Source organism: Vipera ursinii (genome assembly GCF_947247035.1).
Source record: "Vipera ursinii genome assembly, chromosome: 3".
Lineage (NCBI taxonomy): Eukaryota > Metazoa > Chordata > Lepidosauria > Squamata > Viperidae > Vipera > Vipera ursinii.
In genome coordinates this window covers 161,036,511-161,060,222 of record NC_139516.1, presented here as the reverse complement: position 1 = coordinate 161,060,222, position 23,712 = coordinate 161,036,511, and the positions used below count along the sequence as shown (strand labels likewise).

The 23,712-nt window shown below is 38.4% G+C and overlaps 1 protein-coding gene across 2 annotated transcripts; it reads left to right on the top strand.

The window, feature by feature from the left end:
• The first annotated feature begins 847 nt into the window (after positions 1-847).
• PRELID3A (PRELI domain containing 3A) lies at positions 848-22,840 on the top strand. 2 transcript variants are annotated; one of them, XM_083360748.1, is made up of 6 exons: positions 848-1,130; positions 8,152-8,320; positions 8,577-8,666; positions 9,111-9,181; positions 9,273-9,375; positions 18,631-22,839. In XM_083360748.1, the coding sequence occupies exons 1-6, from the start codon at positions 1,099-1,101 to the stop codon at positions 18,721-18,723; spliced, it is 558 nt and encodes a 185-aa protein (XP_083216874.1). In that variant the 5' UTR covers positions 848-1,098; the 3' UTR covers positions 18,724-22,839. The 2 variants fall into 2 exon arrangements, with proteins under 2 accessions (XP_083216874.1, XP_083216875.1); XM_083360749.1 differs by having other exon boundaries at positions 1,112-1,333; positions 18,631-22,840.
• Positions 22,841-23,712: the final 872 nt, after the last annotated feature.

Here is a 23,712-nt window from a genome sequence, read left to right as displayed (position 1 = left end):
ACAAAGCCCTACATGGCATGGGTTCGGACTACCTACGGGAGCACCTTCTGCCAATGTCAGCACCCCACCGTCCTGTGCGCTCCCACAGAGAGGGCCTCCTCAGGGTGCCACCGCTCAAGGAATGTCGGCTGGTGGCCCCCAGGGGGAGGGCATTCTCAGTGGGTGCGCCAGCCCTCTGGAACAGCTTACCAACCGAAATCCGGATGGCCCCCGACCTCCGTACCTTCCGACACGACTTAAAAACCTTCCTGTTCCAGCAGTCCGGCCTGGCATGATAGCTTTAATTGGGGTCCCAGTTTGTTTTTACTATTGTTTTTTATTGTTCAATCTGTATACCTTCCTTCCTCTGTACACCGCCCCGAGTCCCTCGGGAGAAGGGCGGTCTATAAAAACAAATAAATAAATAAATAAATAAATACTTTAGCTCAGGGGTAGGCAACCTCGGCTCTTTTATGACTCATGGACTTCAACTCCCAGAATTCCTGAGCCAGCTATCACCTTTATCCTTTTACGAAACTCTTTTGGGTATGAAGAACGTCCGTAAATATAATTCTAACCTTTACAGCTTTTAAAACTTATTATCTCTGCTTAGGCAACTTTTTGTTCTCGGCTTTGGGGATACTTTAGCTCAGGGGTAGGCAACCTCGGCTCTTTTATGACTCATGGACTTCAACTCCCAGAATTCCTGAGTCAGCATAGCTGACTCAGGAATTCTGGGAGTTGAAGTCCATGAGTCATAAAAGAGCCGAGGTTGCCTGCCCCTGCGCTAGTGGGAAAAAAAGCCACCCGTTCACAGAGGCGGAGGCGTGGCCTAATAGCGTAAGCAATGACGGCGTAAGCACGTGCCGGCCGACAAGGTGAACTCCGCGTCTCCGGCTCAAGGGCGTTGCCGTCTTCGCTGCGCACTAGGTCCGCCTTATCCCGCCTTGCAAGAGCCGAGAGTGGCCGACGCAGGAGGCGGTCTCTGCCCTACCTTGTTGACGCAGATGCTGACGTCACCGGCCACATTCCTGTCCCATTTCGCGGGAAGCTCCGCCTTTTTTCCTTCTGGGCCGAGAAGCCGGCGCCTTCCGCCACGCAGCCGTCGCTCTTTGCAGGATGAAGATCTGGAGCTCGGAACACGAATTCGGGTAAGGGAGGGGGGCAGAAATGGCGCTTTTCTTCCTTGGCCTGGCCTCGGCGGGGACGTCGCGAGAGATCTTAACCCGGATTCCTCTCTAGCCTACTCGGTGGGAGAGCTCCAGCTTTTTCTTAGCTTGTTGTCTTACCCGGGGTGCCTTGAATTCCCAAAGGGGAAAGGCTGAAGCGAAGTGGTTGCGTTCCTGAAATCAAGGTTGGTTTGCTTTTACGGCAGGGTGCTAAGCCGTAACCCACGATTTACAAACCATCCCGCCTGGATCCTGGGAAGGCTCGCAGATACAAAGAGGCAAGGCAGCCTCGTTTCGAAATAAGGTGTTGTGTGAACGCAGCCTGTTGCCTCCCAACGTATTCGGCAGCGCCAGGACAACAACCCGTTTCCTACAAGATCTCTGCTTAATGGCTGCAACTTTGCCGATCTCACAGTCGTAATGCTGAAGACTTAGGTGAAAAGTGGGGAAAAGCTTGAAAAATTGCGGGAGTATCGGTGGTGGGTGTAGTAGAGGCACACTCATTTTGCTTTCCTTAAGGCAGCGTTTCCCAACCTTAGGAACTTGAAGATGCGTGGACTTCAACTCCCAGAATTCCCCAGCCAGCTGGCTGGGGAATTCTGGGAGTTGAAGTCCACGCATCTTCAAGTTCCTAAGGTTGGAAAACGCTGCCTTAAGGCATTAATTCAGTACTTAGAGCAGGGGGTCTTCAAACTTGGCCCTTTTATGACTTGTGGACTTCAACTCCCAGAATTCCTCAGCCAGGCACACTGGGTGAGGAATTATGGGAGTTGAAGTCCACCAGGGCCAAGTTTGAAGACCACTGACCTAGAGTAACTAGATCTTTTTTCCCCTTAGTAGTGTTTCCTTTCTGTCCTTATTGCAGGGCAAAGTAGTTCTTGACTTGCCCTCTAAGGGAAACTGGCCAAAGGACACTTCTGCTAGGATGCTGGAAGGTCATCAAGTTGGTGTTTTATTTGTGATCCATGTTGGGTAGCCCCTTGGTGGATGATCTTAAAACCCTCCCTTACCTGTTCTGAGGTTTTTAGAAGTAGTTTTTTTTGATAACTGCAATTTGAATAAGCAGTTTGATTAGGTGACAAGTAAAACTAGTCCTAAATCTTCCTCTCTGGCCTCCACTGTTTTGACATTTTGAGTATGTTTTGGTTATGAAAAATTCAGAATTTGGATTTCAGTCAAGAGTTTTTCCTGGTTTATGTTTCTCTTTATGTATACATGAGAAACATTTTGCTTTCTAAATCCATTTCTTTGTCATCTTTTTTTAGTGGAGAGTCAATCCTTTTGGAAACCAAATTAATATAAAACAGACTTTTACCACTTCAAGGAACGGTGGCTAAAAGTAAGAGGGATGTCTCCAGATATACAGATATGGAGGAAATTCATGATCCAATCATCTTGGAATTTTCTAAGAGAATTTGGGACACTGTAAAAAGTTGTTGTCATTGTAATGGTCTGTTGGATAATTCTTGTTTTGCATGAACAGAAGTTATATTATTTTCTCTATAGCAAAATTATGTTTTTGCATAGAAATAACATATTAGAATTTTCATTCTCACTTATTTGATACACTTGTTTTACATTTAAAGGATTCAATGATTGTCTAGTCATTTTTAAGTAGCATTTGAATGAGCTTAACATAGAATCCTTCGAATATTCTAATTTTCAGGCTTCTAGAAACACCTGAAAAGGTGCTGCCACTTTAAGCAATCACATAGACACCTTTTTAGATTCCCATGAAAGCCTAAAGAAAAAGGGGCTGCTTTAATAAATGACAGGGCGGTTCTGAAGCATTTATTTATTTATTTATTTTGAAGCATGAGGAGTCCAGTTAAGTATGCCACTCTCATCCTTGTGAATTTTTTCCCCTAAATGTTTAAGGACATCTGAATGTGAATTTACCCTTTATCACCTTTCTGTACAGATTAGATTGCATAAGTCTTAAGATTGCACATATTAGTGTGATGAAAATCTTGCAATCTTGTTACTCATTTCAGCAATTTTAAATTGCATTTTAATTCTGCAATACCTATAAGATGAGAGTATAAACCTGTGGCTGCAGCTTCCCTCTAAACTTTATAAAACCCTCTTCTAATTATATCAATATTCTGCTTTGAGCAGCTTTTTAATTAACATATGAAGTAATTCCCTGATGGAGGATCAATTTGTTTTAGAATGAAAATTGAAGATGGTGCTATTTATACTTAATATTTGTCAGTGCTCGTTCCACTAGAAATGGAAACAGCAGGTGATACTTTTTTAAGATATGCAAATTGTGGTGCAAAGGTAGTGGGTAATATGTGAGCAGTGGTAAAAAAATGAATATTTGCCCCAATAAACAATGTGGCTGGCTGTGTGAATGTGCTTTTGCCTAATTTATTGTATAGAAATGAGTGTTGGCTATTTAAAAAGAAATATAAAAGTAACTTGGATGTACATAGTAGAAATTGTCTATTTAAAACTCTGTAATAAAGCACACATGCTGTTGAATGAACATTAAATACAAAAATGAGCAAGCAGTATAAAAGAAGAATGATGAGGTGGCTTGGTCATAGAGAAAGGATGAGGATCAAATTGCAAAACCAGTACAGGAATGGGAAGACAAAGAACATTAGGGTTGCATGGAATTGATGAAATCTTCAAAAAGAGATCAGTGAGGGATTTAGATTAAAAAGCTATTGTGTGAAATGGCATATAGAAAAGATAGAAACCGGTGTTTCGTGTTCACATTTTTCCTGGTCTTTAAATCTTTTTGTTTATGTGTTACTCTTTTTCTAAGATTTGCATAACATAACTTGACAAAGAACTGCAGTATCGGTATGATGTATGTCAGTGAACCAACACCCCAGAATAGCTGTCATCTTGCCAAAGTTTACCAAAGGTTAAATCCCAAACTTGGGATAGTCAATTTGAGTGGGGTTATATAATGTATATTATGCTTATCTTGAGTGTTTAAAATTCACATCATTTGTCTGACATTTACTATCAAACACTTAGCTTTCAGCAAAAGCTTCAATATATCTGGAAGTGACAGAAGATAAACCATATAGGTAGAGCTCACTTAAAGACAATGATTCAGACCAGAATTTCTATCAATAAGCAATGAAGTTATAAGCATGATGTCACATGACCAGATTTCTTAGTGACAATCACAGCAGTTCCTATTGCTGTTGTTAAATGAGGATCATGGTGAGGACCTAATGTGATTGGAACTTGTGACTTCTTGCCAGCTTCCAGCAAGCAAAGACAATGGGGAAGTTGGCAGGAAGTTGCAAATCTCCTTAGGTGGCTTTGCAAACAGGCCAGCAGGTGCTTGAAGACTTGGGAAGCAGGGGTGTATGTGTCCGTACTATGTTGTGGCGTGAGCCCGGCAAGGCTAGCATATGTGTGCGCAGCTCAACTGCAACCAAATAGGTGGCTGCCTACCTCCCTGGGCCCATGAGAGAAAGAACAGTGGAAGTTATTTACCATAGTAACTTGCAACCTTCCATACTGGCTTCCCCATTGACTTTCTTCTAGCAAGTCAGCAGAAAAGCATACAAATGATTGATCACAGGATGCTGCAAACATCTTAAGTGTAAGCCAGTTGCCAAGCACCTGAATCATTGCCATGTGACTGTAGGAGTGTTGGGATGGCCACAAATATGAATTCTGGTCGTAAGTATCACTTGTTCAACGCTGTCATAAGTTCAAATAGTTTCTGAACAAGTTATTGTTAACCGAGAACTACCTGTATGCATCCTAAAAAAAAATCTTTCAGCTCTTAAATTTGGACGGAAAGAATGGAATGTTCTGGGGGTGAGAACTGAATGAGATTGTACTAATGATATGAATGGGTAAAGTTCTTGTTGCAATTATTTATCTGGTGTAAGTCTCAAGCTAAAAGATAAGTTTAATGTGATTTGAAATTGCCAGTGAACATTTTGAGCATTTTATTTTATTTTTATCCTGCTTGTGTTATTATTTATAAATAGTTCAAGGCGATAAACATACCTAAGACTCCTTCCTCCTCCTATTTTCCCCAGAACAGCAACCCACAACAATATAATAATAATAAGCCTTTATTGTCAAAGTACAACATGTGTACATTGAGATTAGCTGAGCCTCCCCCCCCCCCGTGCTCCCTCCCCCCAACACACAGTGACAACAAACCCTCCATCCTACCACACCATGTGAACCAACTACACCACACACCGGCCTCCCGAGTCAATTCTGCATAACTTCACAGAGATTATGTCCCATTTAAAAGCCTAACAGCCCACGGATAAAAGCTGTTTTTCATATATCCTATGAAATGAAGTGATTGGACTGAGAGAGTGACTGACCCAAAGTCATTCAGCCAGTTTTTCATGTCTAAGACAGGTCTAGAGTTCACAGTTTCCTGGTTCCTAGGCCAGCATCTTAACTACTAGACTACGTAGGCTTTTTCCCTTGTGTTGGAGGAAATATTATTGCTCCTATTAAATTAGGAATCCAAGTGATTGAAAATAGATCCAAATAGAATTTATTGGTAAGCCCAGATTATAGAAACCACTGGCCTCCTCACCAAGGAACTGCAGAAGAGCCCTGAACAAAAGCATGATTATAGATGTTAGACATTTGGTTTGTTACCTACATAAGAAAGATTAAGAAAATATTGTAAATCACAGTAGAGATCCTTGCATAAGAATGCCTTTGAATATCATGTGGGTGAATTAACCTTGCCCTAGTGCTCCAAAATTCCTTCACACTATTAAGAGTCCCTCTTGCTGTATACATTTTTAAAAAAACAATAGTGTTTTATATCTACATGGCTTGGGTCCGGGATATCTGAGGGAACACCTGCTGCCGGCATCAAGTTCCCTTCGTCCAGTGCGCTCCCACAGGGAGGGTCTTTTCAGGGTGCCACCGGTAAGAGATTGCCGGCGGACGACACCCAGGGATAGGGCCTTCTCAGTGGGGGCGCCTGCCCTTTGGAACCAGCTGCCAGTGGAGCTGAGGACTGCCCCCGACCTCCGTTCATTCCGCCGGGGCCTGAAGACCTGGCTCTTCGAGCTCTCTGGCCCAGGCTGAGGATTAATCTTATTTTAACTGGGGTTTTATTTATACAGGGACAAATGTAATTTTTTTTAAACTTGTTTTTAACTTTTGTATCTTGGTTTTTAATTACCCTGTAAACCGCCCTGAGTCCTTCGGGAAAGGGCGGTATATAAATGTAATAAAATAAAATAAATAAAATAAAATAAAATAAATCTGTATGCTTCCTCCTTTCACCTCATTGTGTTAACATTCTGAAGAATGACCGTTGTCTGGTTTCTGTTATGTTGCTCCAGGGACACTGCACTAGCCCTCATTTCAAATTCTGTACAGTTTTAAATTATGGGTGAGCTGTTAATTAAAAGAATAAGTGAAGTATAAATGAATTAAACCTCCAGGTAAGGATTAATTATCAAGAGAATCTAACAGAACTTCAAGCTATGTGTATTTTAGCATATGGGAATTGCAACAGAGCCCCTTTGAAAGAGAGATGTGGAACAAGTGATCGTATAGAAGAATGTTCTGTTCTTTCAATTCGAATGATCTAAAGCAGGGGTGTCAAACTCAATTTCATTGAGGGCCGCATCAGCATTGCGGTTGCCCTCAAGGGGCCGGGTGGGTGTGGCCAGGGTGGGTGTGGCCTACTGGGTGGGCGTGGCTAGAGTGTGTATGGCCTACTGGGTGGGCGTGGCCAGCTCTACATCGTTGGCATCAAGGGTGCCTATGGGGGCCTGGGCAGGAGTGGGACAGATCTGAGGGTCTCTGGGCAGAAGGAGGGTCTCTGGGCCAGGGCCAAGGCAGTGGGGGCCGTTCCCTCACTGTTTCCAGGATGGCTTCGCGGGCCACATGAAACCACTTCGCGGGCCAGATCCGGCCCCCGGGCCTTGTGTTTGACATGTCTGATCTAAAGGTACTTCTAAAAATCAAAGTCCAACTTACATGTTCAGAATATACACGTGTTATGTGCCAACTTATATTCAACAGCCTGAGGCACACAGGGAACAAAGGTTGTGAGTTGTAGTTTGGTTTATCGTTGGATACTTCCAGACTTATCAGCAATAGTTTTCAAACTGATCTAGTTTCTTGAATAGGTTGCGCTGAATCATGATGCCTTTGTCAGATATTTCATTTATTCTTTGCGTAGTCAGTTTTCTGGAGCCATCAGAATTCAGCATAAGTAGAAAATATAAATAAATGCAGCTGTCTAGAAATTTAAAACTTCCAGAAATATGTAGGGGGGAAAACAGGGGGGGCAAACAGACAAACTAACAGAAATGAGAGAATATTTCCAGATTATGTGGTCAAGTGGATGTGACACAAGACTAAAAACTACTTAGAAAATTCATAAGCGTATTTGAAACAGTTTCTAAATACATTGCTGGCACTGATTAACAGGGCTTTTTTAAAGACAATCTTAAATACAGGATTGAATTTATAATCTGAAAGATTTTTCCTTTGAGGACAGTAGGAACTAGATAGGAACTTGCTACAGAGAAAAATTGTCATTAATTTTTTAAATAAAAAAATTGCATTGTACTGTAAGAGTATGATGTTCTTGAAATGCTACGTATGCTCATGTTGAAAAATATTCTGATAGAACTCTTCCACCTGAAGAATATAAAGTAAGTCAACATTAAAAGTACATTACACATGAAGATTTTATTCTTTAAAACAGCATTTTATTGTACTTTAACTTTATGTTTGGCTGCACTTGCCTTTTGGATTATGGATGTGGATGGCTGTTCACTTAAAAAATTGCATACCTATACTTTCTCCTAATTTTTTACTTTCAGCTGGTTAAAAATTAAACACAATATGGATGGGAAAAGTTGGGAAAATAATTAGAAAATCATGAGATTTGGATACTGATTTCTTTTGGGGCATTCTTTAACACAAATTAAATTAAAATAATTTCTACTTGCACTGAACCTTCTTTTTGAATGCTTAAAGATGTGTATTGATTAATTCTGTTCTATTTCATTTTTCCCAGGCATCCATGGGATACTGTAATAAAAGCTGCAATGAGAAAATACCCCAATCCTATGAACCCATCTGTGGTAGGAGTTGATGTCCTGGACCGAAGCCTTGATAATCAAGGAAGATTACATAGTCATCGATTACTTAGTACTGAATGGGGTCTACCAAATATTGTAAAAGCTGTAAGTTATATTGTAAAAAACTAACAAACAAAAACAACCTGAATAGAAGTTATTCTATTATTCTTCCTAAATTATTACCCTCTTGGCTTCTTAATACAATTATCGCTTTTGACTTTGCATGATTCTAGTGATATTTAATATCATTTTGTTAAGAATTACAGCGCATGTTGAGGAATCATACTTTTAAAGATTTATATTGCATAATTTCTGCTCATGTGACTTGATTAATTCTCATTTTTCCTTCTTTTTTTTCAAGATTTTGGGGACAAATAGAACTGTTACATATATTAAAGAACATTCTGTAGTTGATCCAGTGGAAAAGAAAATGATATTGAGCTCCACAAATGTAAGTAATGAAGTCTGTTGTTTATTGCTTGCAGGACAAGAGGCTTGTTGAATGCTTATTCTGGGTTTTTTTATATACCATGTTTGAAGATTCTTTGAAAAATACAGTTATAAGATCAAAGTGGTAAACAAGAACAGAACACTAGATAATATTCAGTATCTCTGAAATAAACCTTAGGAAAGTCATGCTGGGAAATATAAGTTTAGAACAGGGAGGGCATCCTAAAAGAATCACAGTCAATTATTTTGCTTATACTGATACTTAAAATATGAGTTTTGAAACTCTTCAGGCTACTGCCCCCAACAACGGGTTTAAGATTTTAGCCTTCACCATTTTTAAAATGGTCTTTTTATTTAAGGTGTTGCAGAATCTAACTTGTAAGAGAGTTTTTCATTTAATATGCAAGAGTAAGTCAGAACTAATTTCTGTCTTTATTTTTCTAAGATAACACTTACAAATCTTGTATCAGTGGATGAACGATTAGTTTATACACCTCATCCTGAAAACCCTGAAAAGTAAGTTTAGATGTTCTGCTTGAACAAAAGCGTAATTTTGTCACTAAGAATCCTTTGTGGTCTTAACTTTTTAATTTTTTTCCTTCCCTAGGACTCTTCTAACTCAAGAAGCAATTATTACGGTAAAAGGTGTTAGTCTTAGTAGCTACTTGGAAACTTTAATGGCCAACACAATATCATCTAATGCTAGAAAGGTAGGCATATAAAATATTTTTATTGCGTTCCTGTTGCTACCATGATGTCTTTTTAAGTCTTAACAAGTATATGTTGTCAATCCATTGGCTTTTGAGGTAGATGGATTCCAAGATGCCCTCAATTAAAAATCTTTTAACCAAATAAAAAAGTAGTCAAAATACAACACTATTTATTAGTTTTTTCAAGTATGATGCCATCTAGACATTTTGGATTATAATCCAATTTATCAATTGTCAGGGAGTGATGAGAGTTAAAACTGAACAAAAGTTTTGAAAATGTAGTGAATACCAAGGAAGATGACTGGGTGATAAATTGCCCATTCACAAGCCATCTGTGCTTCTGGCAACCTCTGTACTTCTTAAAATATTCAGACTTTTTTTTTAAATTGCACGGAGCCTATTTATCAGAGAAGCTTTGACCTGCAGCTACATCCCATTTTATTTTTGAAAGGAAGTTATGGTATCCAGGGGATTCTTAGAAATAAAAATTATGTTTGAAATAAAAATAATGAGGCTGCTTCTGTGCCTTGCAATGTTGTAGCTTCCTTCTAATTTTATTTTTTAAACATTAAGAATGAGGTAAGAGGCTTGAGGATAGGCCAAAGAAATGTCTGAGGCATCTATTGGAATTCAAAGCCAACCCATCTGAAGATCACTAATTGCTGAATGGTAGGGAAACATTATATTAAACATTCAATATACTGTAATTTTTAAAAAGTAAAATTAAGAACAGGAAAGTGACTATTAATTACCAGTGGTATTTAGAGAACATTCTTAACTATTTAGAACTTGATTCAAAAATTCTAGTAGTAGTGCATATGTGCTGATGATTGGGAACAATGGGCTAGGTTTCCTTTTCGCATACATCTCTCTCTTTTCTCCCTCTTTCTCTTTGTGTGTGTGTGTGTGTTGATTAAAATGGATGTTTATAGCTAAAAGAGTAGAATGCGTGTGGCTGTGGTATAATCACATATTCAGTTTGAATTTGAATTTGAATTGTGGCTGCTGGCCTCCTGAACATAGATCAAAGTGTAGTATTTCTTACTACTAATTAGCTTTCCCAGTGGGTTTCTGAAAGCACATAAAATTACAGAGGAAGCAGGCCAATAACCTGCTTGCCATTTTTACTCTCCAAAGTAGAAGAGAGGAGAAAGAATCTACCGTATTTTCCGGCGTATAAGACGACATTTTAACCCATGAAAATCTCAAAAGTCGGGGGTCGTCTTATACGCCGGGTGTTAGGGTTAGGGGCAGTTTTATTGTCCAATGTTACAGGAAAAACCAGAGGCAACACCCCTCCACACTTACACACACGCAGGCAACCTCGGCAGCTCATTGATAGGGGGGGAGGCAGGGGGAGGGAATCACAAAATTGCTGTCCGTTGTCGAGCCCTGCGGGCCCGACACTACGCAGGGGGTCTCATTCCAAAAACAAGCCCTGCTTCACCTACTCACACCCCCCCCCACTGCACATGGCTCGCTCCATGACCCGGCGCTCCGACAAACAAGGGAGGAGGTCGCCCGTAATCAGTAAGCCCGACTATCAGCTGATCGTCGATTCCTGGCTCTGCAAACCCGACGACCAGCTGCTTCACGGCGTTTGCACGCGCCTGCATCGCAGGGCTTTGCTGAGGACCCCGCAGGCACTCAGGAGGACAGCCCAGTCTGCCTTGCCATACAGGGAGCCTGGGCACTACAAAACATGCTAGCTGTTCCCTTGCCTGCCGACGGACCTGTGCCGAGACTGCATGCTATAGACTGCGCGCTGGAGGCAAGGGCCGGCTGTTTTCCGTCTGTGTCAGATGGACTGGAGCCGGGGACTGCTGGAGGGTGGCCCTGGGATGTGTGGACGAGCCCTCTGGAGCCAGATACAGATGAGGGGGGGGCAGTTGGTTGGAGAGGGATAGGCACACACTGGGAGCACGTTAGCGTTTTCACCCGGGTTGAGGTAGAGGGGGTTTGGAGAAGAGTCACCCAGGATACTAACAGCAGCAAGGTTTACAACGCTGAAGTTGTCGAGAGTCGGAAGCATGTGGAGGTTAAAGAAACGCAGACAGGCTCTGGATGCCGGAAGTGTACTTTGTACATTGCTAAGCACATTGATTTGTGCTTTATATTGTAAGCTGCCCTGAGTCTTCGGAGAAGGGCAGGATATAAATGGGATTTTTTTTTAAAAAAATTGCCTACTACCGCTCGGATCATCTTGGAGACAGGGAGGGCTGGGCAGGCAGGGAGTGAGAGCTGACCCACCCAATCCAAGCAGACTTTGTATGCAGTGGGGTAGTCTTATACGGCGAGTATAGCCCAAACCCTATAATTTAACAGGAAAAGTAGGGGGTCGTCTTATACGACCAGTCGTCTTATACGCCAGAAAATACGGTACTCATATCTTTGGTTTACACTGTAGGTAGCAACTGTTTAAGGCTGCAGTTACAATTGCATGATATGATGTGGGCACCTTCCTGAGGGAAATCTGGGAAACGGGAACTATTTACAAGTTATTTAAAATTAAAATGATCCAAATCTCATGGAACATGTGAGAAAAGTGTGCAAAAGCTAGTTTTGTTCAAGGTTACAGGCTTGTAGGGACCATCCAGTAGTACCTTGTTCCCAGCCCCTGATTTCTTTGTAAATGTTATCTGGCAACTGAATGTGGAAGTTGTTCCAACTGTTCCAGAGAGGGTGTTATTAGACAACTCTCATCCAGTGTATCTGAAATAGCCAGTGCTATTGCTTTCTAAATTCATTAAGGTATGAAAAACACGGCCTACTTTCTGTTATGACTGCATTCCATTGAGAACAGTGCTGCTTCAGGGCAAAACTGAAGTCAGGTAAGAGTTGGGCGGCCTCCTTTTTATTCTCTTTCCTTTTACAGATTAGTCAGATTGCAAATAACTGCTCTGTTTAGTGATAAGTGGGAAAAACGTTGCAAAACAATTACTTTAAATCAGGCGTGTCAGACTCACAACGTCACGTGACGTTGCGTGACGTATCGCGATTTTTTTCTCCATTGCTGGCAATGGGGAGGGCGCGGTTTCATTGTGATGCATCCTGCCCACGGGCTGGCAGTTTGACATGCCTGCTTGAAATGATTGATGCTGCCTTTAAAATAAGGTGTAATACAGTTCATACGTTTGAGCCATTGATGGTAAACCTGTCTCCTCCAGCTGTTGCTGGGCTCCATTGGGTTTGATGGTTTAATCTTCTGGAAATGAAGGTTTTGCAGTATGTGTAGGGTATATGTTTCCCATTCTGTGTTAGTGAGTAAGAGAAAGCTAGAATCATAAGCATGTCATCTGTTTCGATAATTTCAAATAATAAATATGGAGACTAGTCAATGGCATTTTCATGTAAGTTGTCAAGTCTGACAATTGGCAAGTCCCTTTTTTCCCTGTGACTCAGTTTGTCCTAACTGCACCACTAAATGAATGTTATGAAATGTAACTTTGAGGTGTAATTCTTATGTGGTTTAGAATTTAATTAGAAATGAGTGGCCTTGGTGGAGCAGTGGGCTAATGCCTCCTTAAGTAACACCAGCTGCCTGCAATTGTTGCAGGTTCGCATCCCACCCGGCTCAAGGTTGACTCAGCCTTCCATCCTTCCGAGGTAGGTAAAATGAGGACCCAGATTGTTGGGGGCAATAAGCTGACTTTGTAAAAATGCCGCTTGAGATGGGGCCGAAAGCCCTAATAAGCAGGCATATACATAGAATGAAGGCTATTGCTAAGCACATTTGATTTGTGCTTAGATTGTAAGCCGCCCTGAGTCTTCAGAGAAGGGCGGGATATAAATGGGATTAAAATAAATAAAAATAAATAAATAAAATGTCAATTAAGTAGCTCACTCCTATAAAGACTATTTCTGGAAACGTATGTATGTATGTATGTATGTATGTATGTATGTATGTACCTGTGTATATGTATATATGTATATGTATACTAGATGAGATGAGATGCTGTTCATAGATTTTTGGGGAATGTGATAAGCAATCATTTTTACATTTCCCTGCCTTTTTATACAATTGTCAATGTATTGCTTGTCCTAGTCATTTGCCTGCATTTGATTCTTCTTTTCTGTTCTAATGCTGGTACCACTAAACAGTTAGTGTGGCTCTGTATTTTTCACCCATTCAGCTGCGGTCACTTTAATTTTGTAACCAAGTGTCTAGATGGCAGTTATTTTTTAAGAATTTGGTAACATGTAATCTTAAGTAGATGTTAAAACCAAACTAGCAACAATACATGCGCTTAGTTGACTCCTCAGTATTAGTATGATGGGATGCATGTTTATATGCTGTCAAAATCCCACTTTGCTATACATAGAAACTTTCTTGGGGTACTCTTGCTTGCTGTATCTATGCAATTAAAATGTTTAATTTTGCTGGAAGCTCTTACATTGTAGGGTTGATGATGGAATAATTGTTTGCTGCAAGTTGTACATTTTTTCTGTGTTACTCCAGGGGTGGGATGCTCTTGAATGGACAATTCAACATTCTGAAAATGTTCTAAGCTAGCAGTCTTTCTACAGCTGCATTTTGTACTAACTAGTGGTAATGTCAGTATTTGTTACCTTGGTATAGCATTTCAGCTTCTAGCAAGTACATGCATGTTGTTGTGATGTACCTTTAAAAAGCTGCATGCTTTTATATGTATATACACACATTGCACATAGAGGAACAGTGCCTTTAATTAGGAATCAGGGCTCGTTTGGTATCTAAATACTTTGTCATAGGAAGGTTTTTAATTCAGGGGAATCAATTTAGTGTTATTTTTATATTTTGTTATTGCTTTTTGTATAAAAAGAATATTATTAGAACACTGGAGGAATTTTTTTTCTAACATTTCTGTGCTGAATTGGTCAAAGAGCTCTATTGTAACAGTACATGTCAAATCAGATTGATTATGTGTTCAGGTCTGAGCATTGCAAGACTAGATGTGAAATAACTGTTCAATGAAGAGTTACCTTCAAATCCTTGGTTGCTTAACATGTACTACTTGAGGGCAATACTGGTTTCAGTTGACTCTGCAGTATATTTCTGTAGAAATATGATGCCAACGGCATTTAGTTAATTGATTGATTATGTGCCAAGAAGTCATTATCAACTTGTAGCAACCACATAGATTTTTCTGCATCATGATACATGCATTGTAATACAGCTTGTGCTAAAAGCTGTATAAATACAAGCAGTGTACTCTTATCAGCTAGGTATATAGATCCCAGCTGCTATCCAAAACCACCTCATGAGGGGGCAGCCAATTCTCAGGTTATTTACATCTCATGCCTTGCCTTTCTTGACAGTGCAGTGAAGAAAGTAGCAAACTGCATACATGTCATTATATATCTAAGTCAGACCATATATACTATATTTACCCCATAGAAAGACAAGATTGCTACTTGCCTGATGAATGTAACTCTTTTGTGATATCTAAATGGACCATCTCTCTTTTCTTCCCTTCACAAACAGTTGCTCCTTCCTTGACCTCATCTCGGTCTTCCTTCCTTCCTTCCTTCCTTCCTTCCTTCCTTCCTTCCTTCCTTCCTTCCTTCCTTCCTTCCTTCCTTTTTAATATGATTCTTCATCTGGAGAGTTATTTATGTGACAGAATGTTTGGTATATGCCAGGGGTGTCAAACTGCCGACCCGCGGGCCGGATGCGTCACCAGGAACCCGCACCCACCCCATTGCCGGCAATGGAGAAAAAGCTCTGATATATTGTGTGACGTCGCGAGTTTGACATGTCTGATATATGCAGATGAATTTGTTTTACAGTCTATTAATTTTAGGAAGTTACTCATTCAGTAGTCCCAGTTTTGTCTATTTCTGGAATGTGATTTTTTTTGTCCATCACATATTCAAGCCTATAAAACACTCATATTTATTGGCAGTGTGGAAAATTTCCAGCTGGTGAGTTAACTTGGTTTAAATGTAAACCCTAGGCACAAAATTTTGTCCAGAATTATATTTTTCTATCTACTTATTTTGAAAATTGGTAGCCTTGGGGAACCTTGTCTTCAGTTCAGGATTGTCTTCCTTTGGGTAAATGCAGTAGATATTGTTAGCTTCATTGTTTACAGATACATAACTGCTTTTGTGCTTTTTAAATGAGCTACGGAACCTTTTGGCTCCATTCACATCTAGTTCAAGCTAAAGTGATTAGCGTATTCTTCAGATTAAAAGTGCTCTTTCTCTTTTTCATTCTCCTTTACATATAAGGAGAAATTTCTAGTTATAATTTATAATTATGCTTGTATCTAGATTGAAAACAATGAATGACATAAACAACCAGTTGCTTTTCATTGGAATGTGATGAATTGCAGCTCATTAACTGGGATGTTATTTGAATTTGTACTAATAATGTCATTATGTTTCACATAATAAAAGTGTTGATTTTGTTTTTCTCCAATTGAATAACTTGTTTCCAAAGGTACATTTTTAGCTTCTGATAAAACTGTCAGCTAGCTATAGAAAATAAATTTAGATAGGGTCTTTTTTACATTTTTCTATCAAACTTGGAACAGAAAAGTTTAATTTCTGTGCTTAATATCCTAATTTACAGGTAATTAAAATTTATATAAAGATGGTGCAATATCTTTAAATACTCTGATTTTTGGAGTGTGTGTATATAGTATGAACATAATACATGGTCACCATATCCTCTTAGTTGCCCTTAAATTAAAAACCATTAACATTGTGTCAATTTTGTACTACTATCATATGCATAAATGTTAAATGTGCATGTCTATTGGCAAATCTGCTCGCTTACAGTGTATGTTAATACACCATTTGAAGTACATTGCAAACTAATTCTTTGTCAGGACTGCTCTATCCATAAGTAAGTGTATTAAAAGTAATCTAATTTATGTGTTTCCTTCAACTGCTGTAAATGAATGAGTAACTGTTCATTGCAACATAAACTTGGGAATTCAGACATTTTCTTATTTATCAGTGTAATTGGAATTTGGTTAAATCAAATTATTTCACTTCCTAGAATTTATTTAACTGTAAACCTATGCACATTTATATAACTGTATACCCCCAAATTTTATTTAACCTGGAATTTTGTTGCCATAGGTGTCAGATTTGAAGTAATGTTTAAGATTTCTGAAAATTGATATATTGCAAGTATCTTGCACTGTAAGAATGCAACAGTTCACGCTGTTTTACAATAAACCAGTGAATGTCTTCTTCAAGCATGTTATTTTTCTATCTTGGTAATTTTCTTTTTTTTTTTAGATTTTTATTTAGAAGATTTAAAAGTAAAACTGAACTGTGTAATTTGCAATACTGAAGCATGTTCAGATAGTCGTTTAAAGATGGTTGATTTAAAATGAAAAATGTTGAAATGTTTGCTGGCTTCAAAAAATATTGAAATATTAATAATGAATATAGTGTGCAAAAATGTGAAACTACCTGTGAAAATATATCTCTGGATGTTCTTTAATAGTTATGCAATTTGTGGCATATTCTACCATAAAGGCTTTTTAAAGAGATAAGTGCTGAATTTAGATAATAACCTCACCCTAGATTCTTTTGGGAAAAATCATGGCAGCTATGTTGTCAGAAATTTAGGATCAATTATACTGTTGCAGGCCTAAAGTGAAGTATGAATTCTTAAGGCTCAGCCTCGGATCTCCTATATTTAATGGTGCATTTTTCCTCACTTCATAATTAAACTTCTATTAAGAAGTCACATTTTTGCAATTTAGGAACAATACATGCAAATACAGTAGTACAATAACCTATCAGATGAATATAGAGTAAGCACCATCTGATTATTTTTTTTAATAAAAGTTAAATTCCTGATTTGAGTCATATGTTTTGTAATCATCGTAATAAGTAAGTGAGGAATGGGTAAGCAGTTCTGATCAAGTTTTCTGTTCCTACCTAACATGTTTTTACAGAACTATAGTAAACCTGGTAGCTGGAGTCCGTGTAGGTAGAACGTAGTTGATCTTGATTACATTCAAAAAAGGAGTAGGTAGGGTTGGATATGGTTAGCACTTGATGAGAAATTGTTGCCAGGGAAGTAGCTAATTCAATGTGTGTACTTGTGGCATGGCTAGTACTTCACGTTGATGAGATTTTAGGTGTAGGTGTAGCTCTCTGAGGGATTTGATTCTAAGTATTTATGATACTTTAAAAAATCTGAAATTTTATTGAACATAATTATTCACATTCTGTAAATTTATCTAAGTGGCAATAAATAACCACCTGGAAGACATTTTGAGGTAGAAGTAACACTCTAGTTGAGCTATGTATAATCTACCTAAGTGCCTTCAAAACAGGCTGATGTACAAATATTTACTTTAACTTCAAAGATCAAAATATTAGTAAAATAGCAACAGCTATAATGTTCAATAGTCATTTGTTAGGTAGGATTTTAATTTCTTCAGTTAAAAACTTTAGACGAAATTTATTTTAGCAACTCGGGCTATGAACATGTTGAAAAGTTCTAGAATCAGAGCCCATTACCATGATTTTTAATGTCTTTTTTAATCTTTGGTGTTAGGGAATTTCTCAAAGTTGGAAACAGTTAGCAAGAAGAAGAGATATTTTTCTTGAGGTCTGACAGGTGACAGACTGCCTTTGGAGATAACCTCAAGGACTGTAGAATTCTTATGTAGTATTATTTTCTAGGACTAACCCTTGAAGTATTCTTTCAATTCCAGAATGGAGAAATCAGGGCAATGAATTTTCTCATTCAGAAAAAGCAAAAAAAAAGATACTCTGGTGTATTTTCTTTGTTGAGATGCAATGTGGTAATGGAGAGTGCAATAATTCCAGTATTCTTAGTATTGTGGCTTGTGAAAACGTTTCACAACTTTTGGACTAGAATTTGGGTCATTGATGTGTTCTGGGAATATTTGTAAATCAAATCTGTCTTTAGCAGTCTTCTAGAAATGTTGGAAACTTTGTAATTGATTTGCTGGATTGAGAAATCAGTTCATTGCATTATGCATTAGAATTAGCATGCAATCTTGTACTTAGGTTGGCAAGAGTATTGTTTACAGAAAAAATGTGTCATTAGGTTAAAAATTAATGACTTTCAAAACAAATTAAAATTAAGGCTGTTCTTAAAGGAAGGGGGTACAAGAAATAACAGAGAGTTTCAGTAGCTTTTATAGTGCTTTGTCATCATGTAGGCAGAAACAAATTACTTTGCTTTTGGAACTTGCTGGATTCTGACAGAGGAAAGTTTTACATGCTTAGCATTGTTTCCAGTCAGTCAAATAACCTTTTCTTTTTCCATTACAGGGGCGTGAAGCTTTAGAATGGGTGATTGGTGAACTAACTTCAACACGAGACAGTATGAAATCAACAATGGCAGCTGCTTCGATGGAAAACTGATGAACTGTCACAATCTTTATTTTTCCATTGAATTTTTTTGTTATTGTTGTTGCTGAGGCAAATACTCCTTACTTTTTTGAAATTCATATATAGGCAGGCAGGCAGAGAGAATGAGAGAGTCTGTTAATTTATAATCAGTTTTACAGGACACTTTTTTTCTAAACATTGAAGCATTTTGGGGACCCACTGTATTATAATTAAGCTTATTTTTATGTTTTTATATGGATTCAAGATATAGTTAACTAATTCCCTGCAAGACAGTGACTTCAAATTCAAGCTATTTACATGGATTTCAAACTAAAAGAATGACTGAAGATTAGTCTACATAAATACCAAGAGCTATGCGAATACACTTTTGAATGTGCTGCTCTTTTTGCTGCTTGAATATTAGCATTTATTTTGTTAAGTACAGTTGTAGTTCTTTGGTGAAGTACATAGGTACCAAAAATGTGGAGAGTCTGTCAACCTGTTAGTAACTATTTATTTGAGGCGTGCGGGGGGAAGGTCAGTCCAAAATAGTGTTTTTCAAACTTGAACAACTTTAAGATGTGTAGACTTTAACTCCCAGAATTCTGGGAGTTGAAGTCCATAGACCTTAAAGTTACCAAGTCGATCCAGAAGAGATATAGAGGCATGCTCTGATTAATTTCCTTAATTTGGCAGCATGGCCTTGTTATTTTAAAAAAGCCTGTGTGGGAATATACCAAGTATTGCTCCTTGGCAAGTTACATTGTTGGTTGCAGGTTTCTGTGGTATTATTTTTGCACTGTTTGTAGAAGCTGAATAAGAAATGCCAACATTTTACCTCTTTATTTATAATCAAAGCACTGCTAAAAACAAGGGGAGCAGATACTTTGCTAGAAGATAATAATCTGAATATTTTCTTGCCAGCTGATATTTAGTGCATAATTTATTTTGAAATGGATTTCTTCTAATCATTTGTGAAAAGTCAACTATTACCTCAGAGTGAAATACTAGAAATAAAAAGCTGGTAGAAATATGTTCATACATTTAGGATAACTTGCTTAGCTCATTATTTCACATCAGGGATTAGAAGGCTGCAAAAAGATTCTATACCAGCCTGTATTTCACATCCTGCTTTGAGAATTGGGTTTATCATGTCCGTAGAACTGTATCTTTCACATGTTGTGAAACTCAGATTACTCTTCTTTGGAACCAACATAAAGTTAGTTCAAATATTGGTTCCGAATTTCAAAATTCAGTGGAATGTTCTTTCTAATACAAATTAGAAATAGTTTTATTAATGAAGACAAACTTTTAAGTTATTGCAGGAGTCTGTAACTGTATCTCAGAGAGGTTGCAGTAGAAATTAGCTTGAAGAAGCTTCCATGAAATATGATTACAAAGAAGCTTCCATGAAATATGATTACTTTTTAGCCATTTTTTAAAGCTATGTTTTGTTTGCATATCATTACATTTCATATAATTTTTTGTTTTTCTAGGTAATTCACTAAGGAGTGAAAACCTGCTTTATGATATTTTCTCTAGAAATTGGAAGCAGGAAACATTTTAAATCGACAGTATATCTGAGTAATTGAATAATTTCAAAGTTTTAAAAAGGGAAGATGTAAGGCACAGAATTGTTTTACAGGTGAAACTTGAAAAATTAGAATATCGTGCAAAAGTTCATTTATTTCAGTAATGCAACTTAAAAGGGCAAACTAATATATGAGATAGACTCATTACATGCAAAGCAAGATAGTTCAAGCCGTGATTTGTCATAATTGTGATGATTATGGCTTACAGTTTATGAAAACCCCAAATCCACAATCTCAGAAAATTAGAATATTACATGCAATCAATAAAACAAGGAGTGTACATAGAACAATATCGGACCTATGAAAAGTATAAGCATGCATATGTACTCAGTACTTGGTTTGGGCCCCTTTTGCAGCAATTAGTGCCTCAATGTGGCGTGGCATGGAAGCTATCAAGCTGTGGCACTGCTGAGGTGTTATGGAAGACCAGAATGCTTCAATAGCGGCCTTCAGCTCTTCTGCATTGTTCGGTCTCATGTCTTTCATCTTTCTCTTCGCAATGCCCCATAGATTCTCTGTGGGGTTCAGGTCAGGCGAGTTTGCTGGCCAATCAAGCACAGTAATCCCACAGTCATTGAACCAGGTTTTGGTGCTTTTGGCAGTGTGGGGAGGTGCCAAGTCCTGCTGGAAAATGAAGTCAGCATCCCCATAAAGCTTGTCTGCGAAAGGAAGCATGAAGTGCTCCAAAATCTCCTGGTAGACGGCTGCGTTGACCCTGGACTTAATAAAGCACAGTGGTCCAACACCAGCAGATGACATGGCTCCCCAAATCAACAGAGACTGTGGAAACTTCACACTGGACTTCAAGCATCTTGCAGTGTGTGCCTCTCCATTCTTCCTCCAGACTCTGGGTCCTTGGTTTCCAAATGAGATGCAAAAGCTGCTCTCATCAGAAAAGAGGACTGGACCACTGAGCAACAGACCAGGTCTGTTTTTCTTTAGCCCAGGTAAGACACTTCTGATGTTTGTTGTTCAGGAGCGGCTTGACAAGAGGAATACGACATTTGAAGCCCATGTCCAGGATCCGTCTGTGTGTGGTGGCTCTTGATGCACTGACTCCAGCCTCAGTCCACTCCTTGTGAAAGTCCCCAACACTTTTGAATGGCCTTTTCCTGACAATCCTCTCCAGGCTGCGGTCATCCCTGCTGCTTGTGCACCTTTTTCCCCACACTTTTCCCTTCCACATAACTTTCTATTAATGTGCTTTGATACAGCACTTTGGGAACATCCAACTTCTTTTGCAATTACCTTTTGAGGCTTTCCCTCCTTATGGAGGGTGTCAATGATGGTTTTCTGCACAACTGTCAGGTCAGCAGTTTTCCCCATGATGGTGATTCCTACTGAACCAGACAGAGACCATTTAAAGGCTCAGGAACCCTTTGCAGGTGTTATGGCTTAATTAGCTGATTAGAGTGGGACACTTTGAGCCTAGAATATTGCACCTTTTCACAATATTCTAATTTTCTGAGATTGTGGATTTGGGGTTTTCATGATCTGTAAGCCATAATCATCACAATTATGACAAGTCAGGGCTTGAACTATCTTGCTTTGCATGTAATGAGTGTCTCATATATTAGTTTCCCCTTTTAAGTTGCATTACTGAAATAAATGAACTTTTGCATGATATTCTAATTTTTCGAGTTTCACCTGTATTTCCAGAGTTGCTTCAGAGAAACACAAACTGAAGAGTGCCTTTACTAGGAAAACTACAATCCTACTCCCTATCCGTATCCCTGCTAAATTCTTTCTGTTGCCAAGGCTTTTCTAGTCTTTAGATTATCTATACCACCATTTTGCATTTACATTCATTTGTTGGCATTACAATATAATTGAGAGGGAAGCAACACTAATGGCAGGAATAATGACCAACAGGGTCTGTTGTGTCAAAGTACGCAAGATAGCGGATGAAGCATTGCTGCCTTACTGATTTGCATGTTTCCTATGAACAAAGCCTTTCACTAAGAGAAAGGAAAAGCAAAATATTACTGACATCTACTTCCAGCAGCTAATATGACTACATGCAGGTGTCTTTCAGAGTTCATTATCTGCCAATGTTATCTGCATGTTCAAATGTTTGGTTCATACTGTCCATGAATCCATCTGGTCCTTAATTGGTCTTGTAACCTCTTCCTTATTTGCATGTGTTTTTTGTTTGCATTTAAAAAATCCTCAGTGTAAATGAAGACAAAACTATGTATCTTGAAAAGATGTAGAAGTAGTATTTGGAATAGATGAAACTGTTTATGCCATGACCAGAGACATCTCTGCAAATTTTATTTTCTACCTGATTGACTATTAAAATATAAAAATATTATCTTCCCTGATAATGGGGTCCAGTTCCTAGAATAAAGAATTCTTGATTTTAATAATAAGCAGACTGATTATTGGAAAACATTTAGTTTTATGTTTTGGGCAGTAATATCAAAATCTCTGGTGTATGTTCTTTTAGTTAATGTAGAAAACTGCCATGATTGATGAAAGGCAGCAACAACTCTTCAAATAACATTACTGAAGTGAGGGGAAACATTGAGAAACTCTGTTCTAGATCTTCATTATTTTGTGATTTGATTGTGAGCTCTACTAAGTGACAAATCATTTGATCTCAAGTTAAATCCCATAGATTTCTGAAATTACAAATTAATATGACCCACTTAAAGATGGCAAAAAAGTATTTTTTTTCTTTAGGAAAGCAGTCTGTTTTTAGGTCAGTTGTTGAACAGGATAACCATATAATGCTGAGTCCTAAAAAACAGAAAATCACTAGCAAGGGTAGCAAATGTTCTAGATTCTAGAATGAACCACTAAACTCAAGAGTAGTTAGGAGTGCATATTCCTTAATTTTGTGTGTCCTACAGTGTGAAACTTAAACCAATGGGGGGTGGTTGTTTTTTTTTTTTTACATAAAATGGTGTTTATTTTTAAAACACCAATAAAAGGAAAAAACTATTATCTTGTTTTTCTCCTAAAAGCTAGAAACCATACATTCAGCCCAAGAATGGGTAATTCTTATTTCCCTTGAGTTTTATCCTATCCAGGCCAGTTCACTCCCAGAAATGTAATTTATAAAAATGGTCCTAGAGATTATAACAATTTTAAATGTTATTTTTGTGTATGTGCATATAATAGATAATTGTGTTCAGGTGATGAGACAACACAAACAATACCACAACATTTTTATGAGTTTAATAATCCATAAACTGCAAGTGAATATTATGTAACAGGAAAACAAGCAGAAAAAAAATTATTGCCCTTTTCATTTACAAATGGTTATCCATTAGGGGAGTCAGCATCATGACATAAAAAGGTAGACCTGAAGACTTTAAAGTTGTGCTTCCTTTTCAAATCACTGCCAGGTACATTGCAGGTTTAGGAACACAATAAAGAAAACTAAACAACTGCATTTTTTTCCCTTGTAAGCATCCAGTTTTGG

Coding starts and splice junctions, on each gene's coding strand:
- PRELID3A (XM_083360748.1), top strand. CDS start 1,099: ATGAAGATCTGGAGCTCGGAACACGAATTCGG. Junction 1,131..8,151: donor AGCTCGGAACACGAATTCGG/GTAAGGGAGGGG, acceptor CATTTTTCCCAG/GCATCCATGGGATACTGTAA. Junction 9,182..9,272: donor CATCCTGAAAACCCTGAAAA/GTAAGTTTAGAT, acceptor TTCCTTCCCTAG/GACTCTTCTAACTCAAGAAG.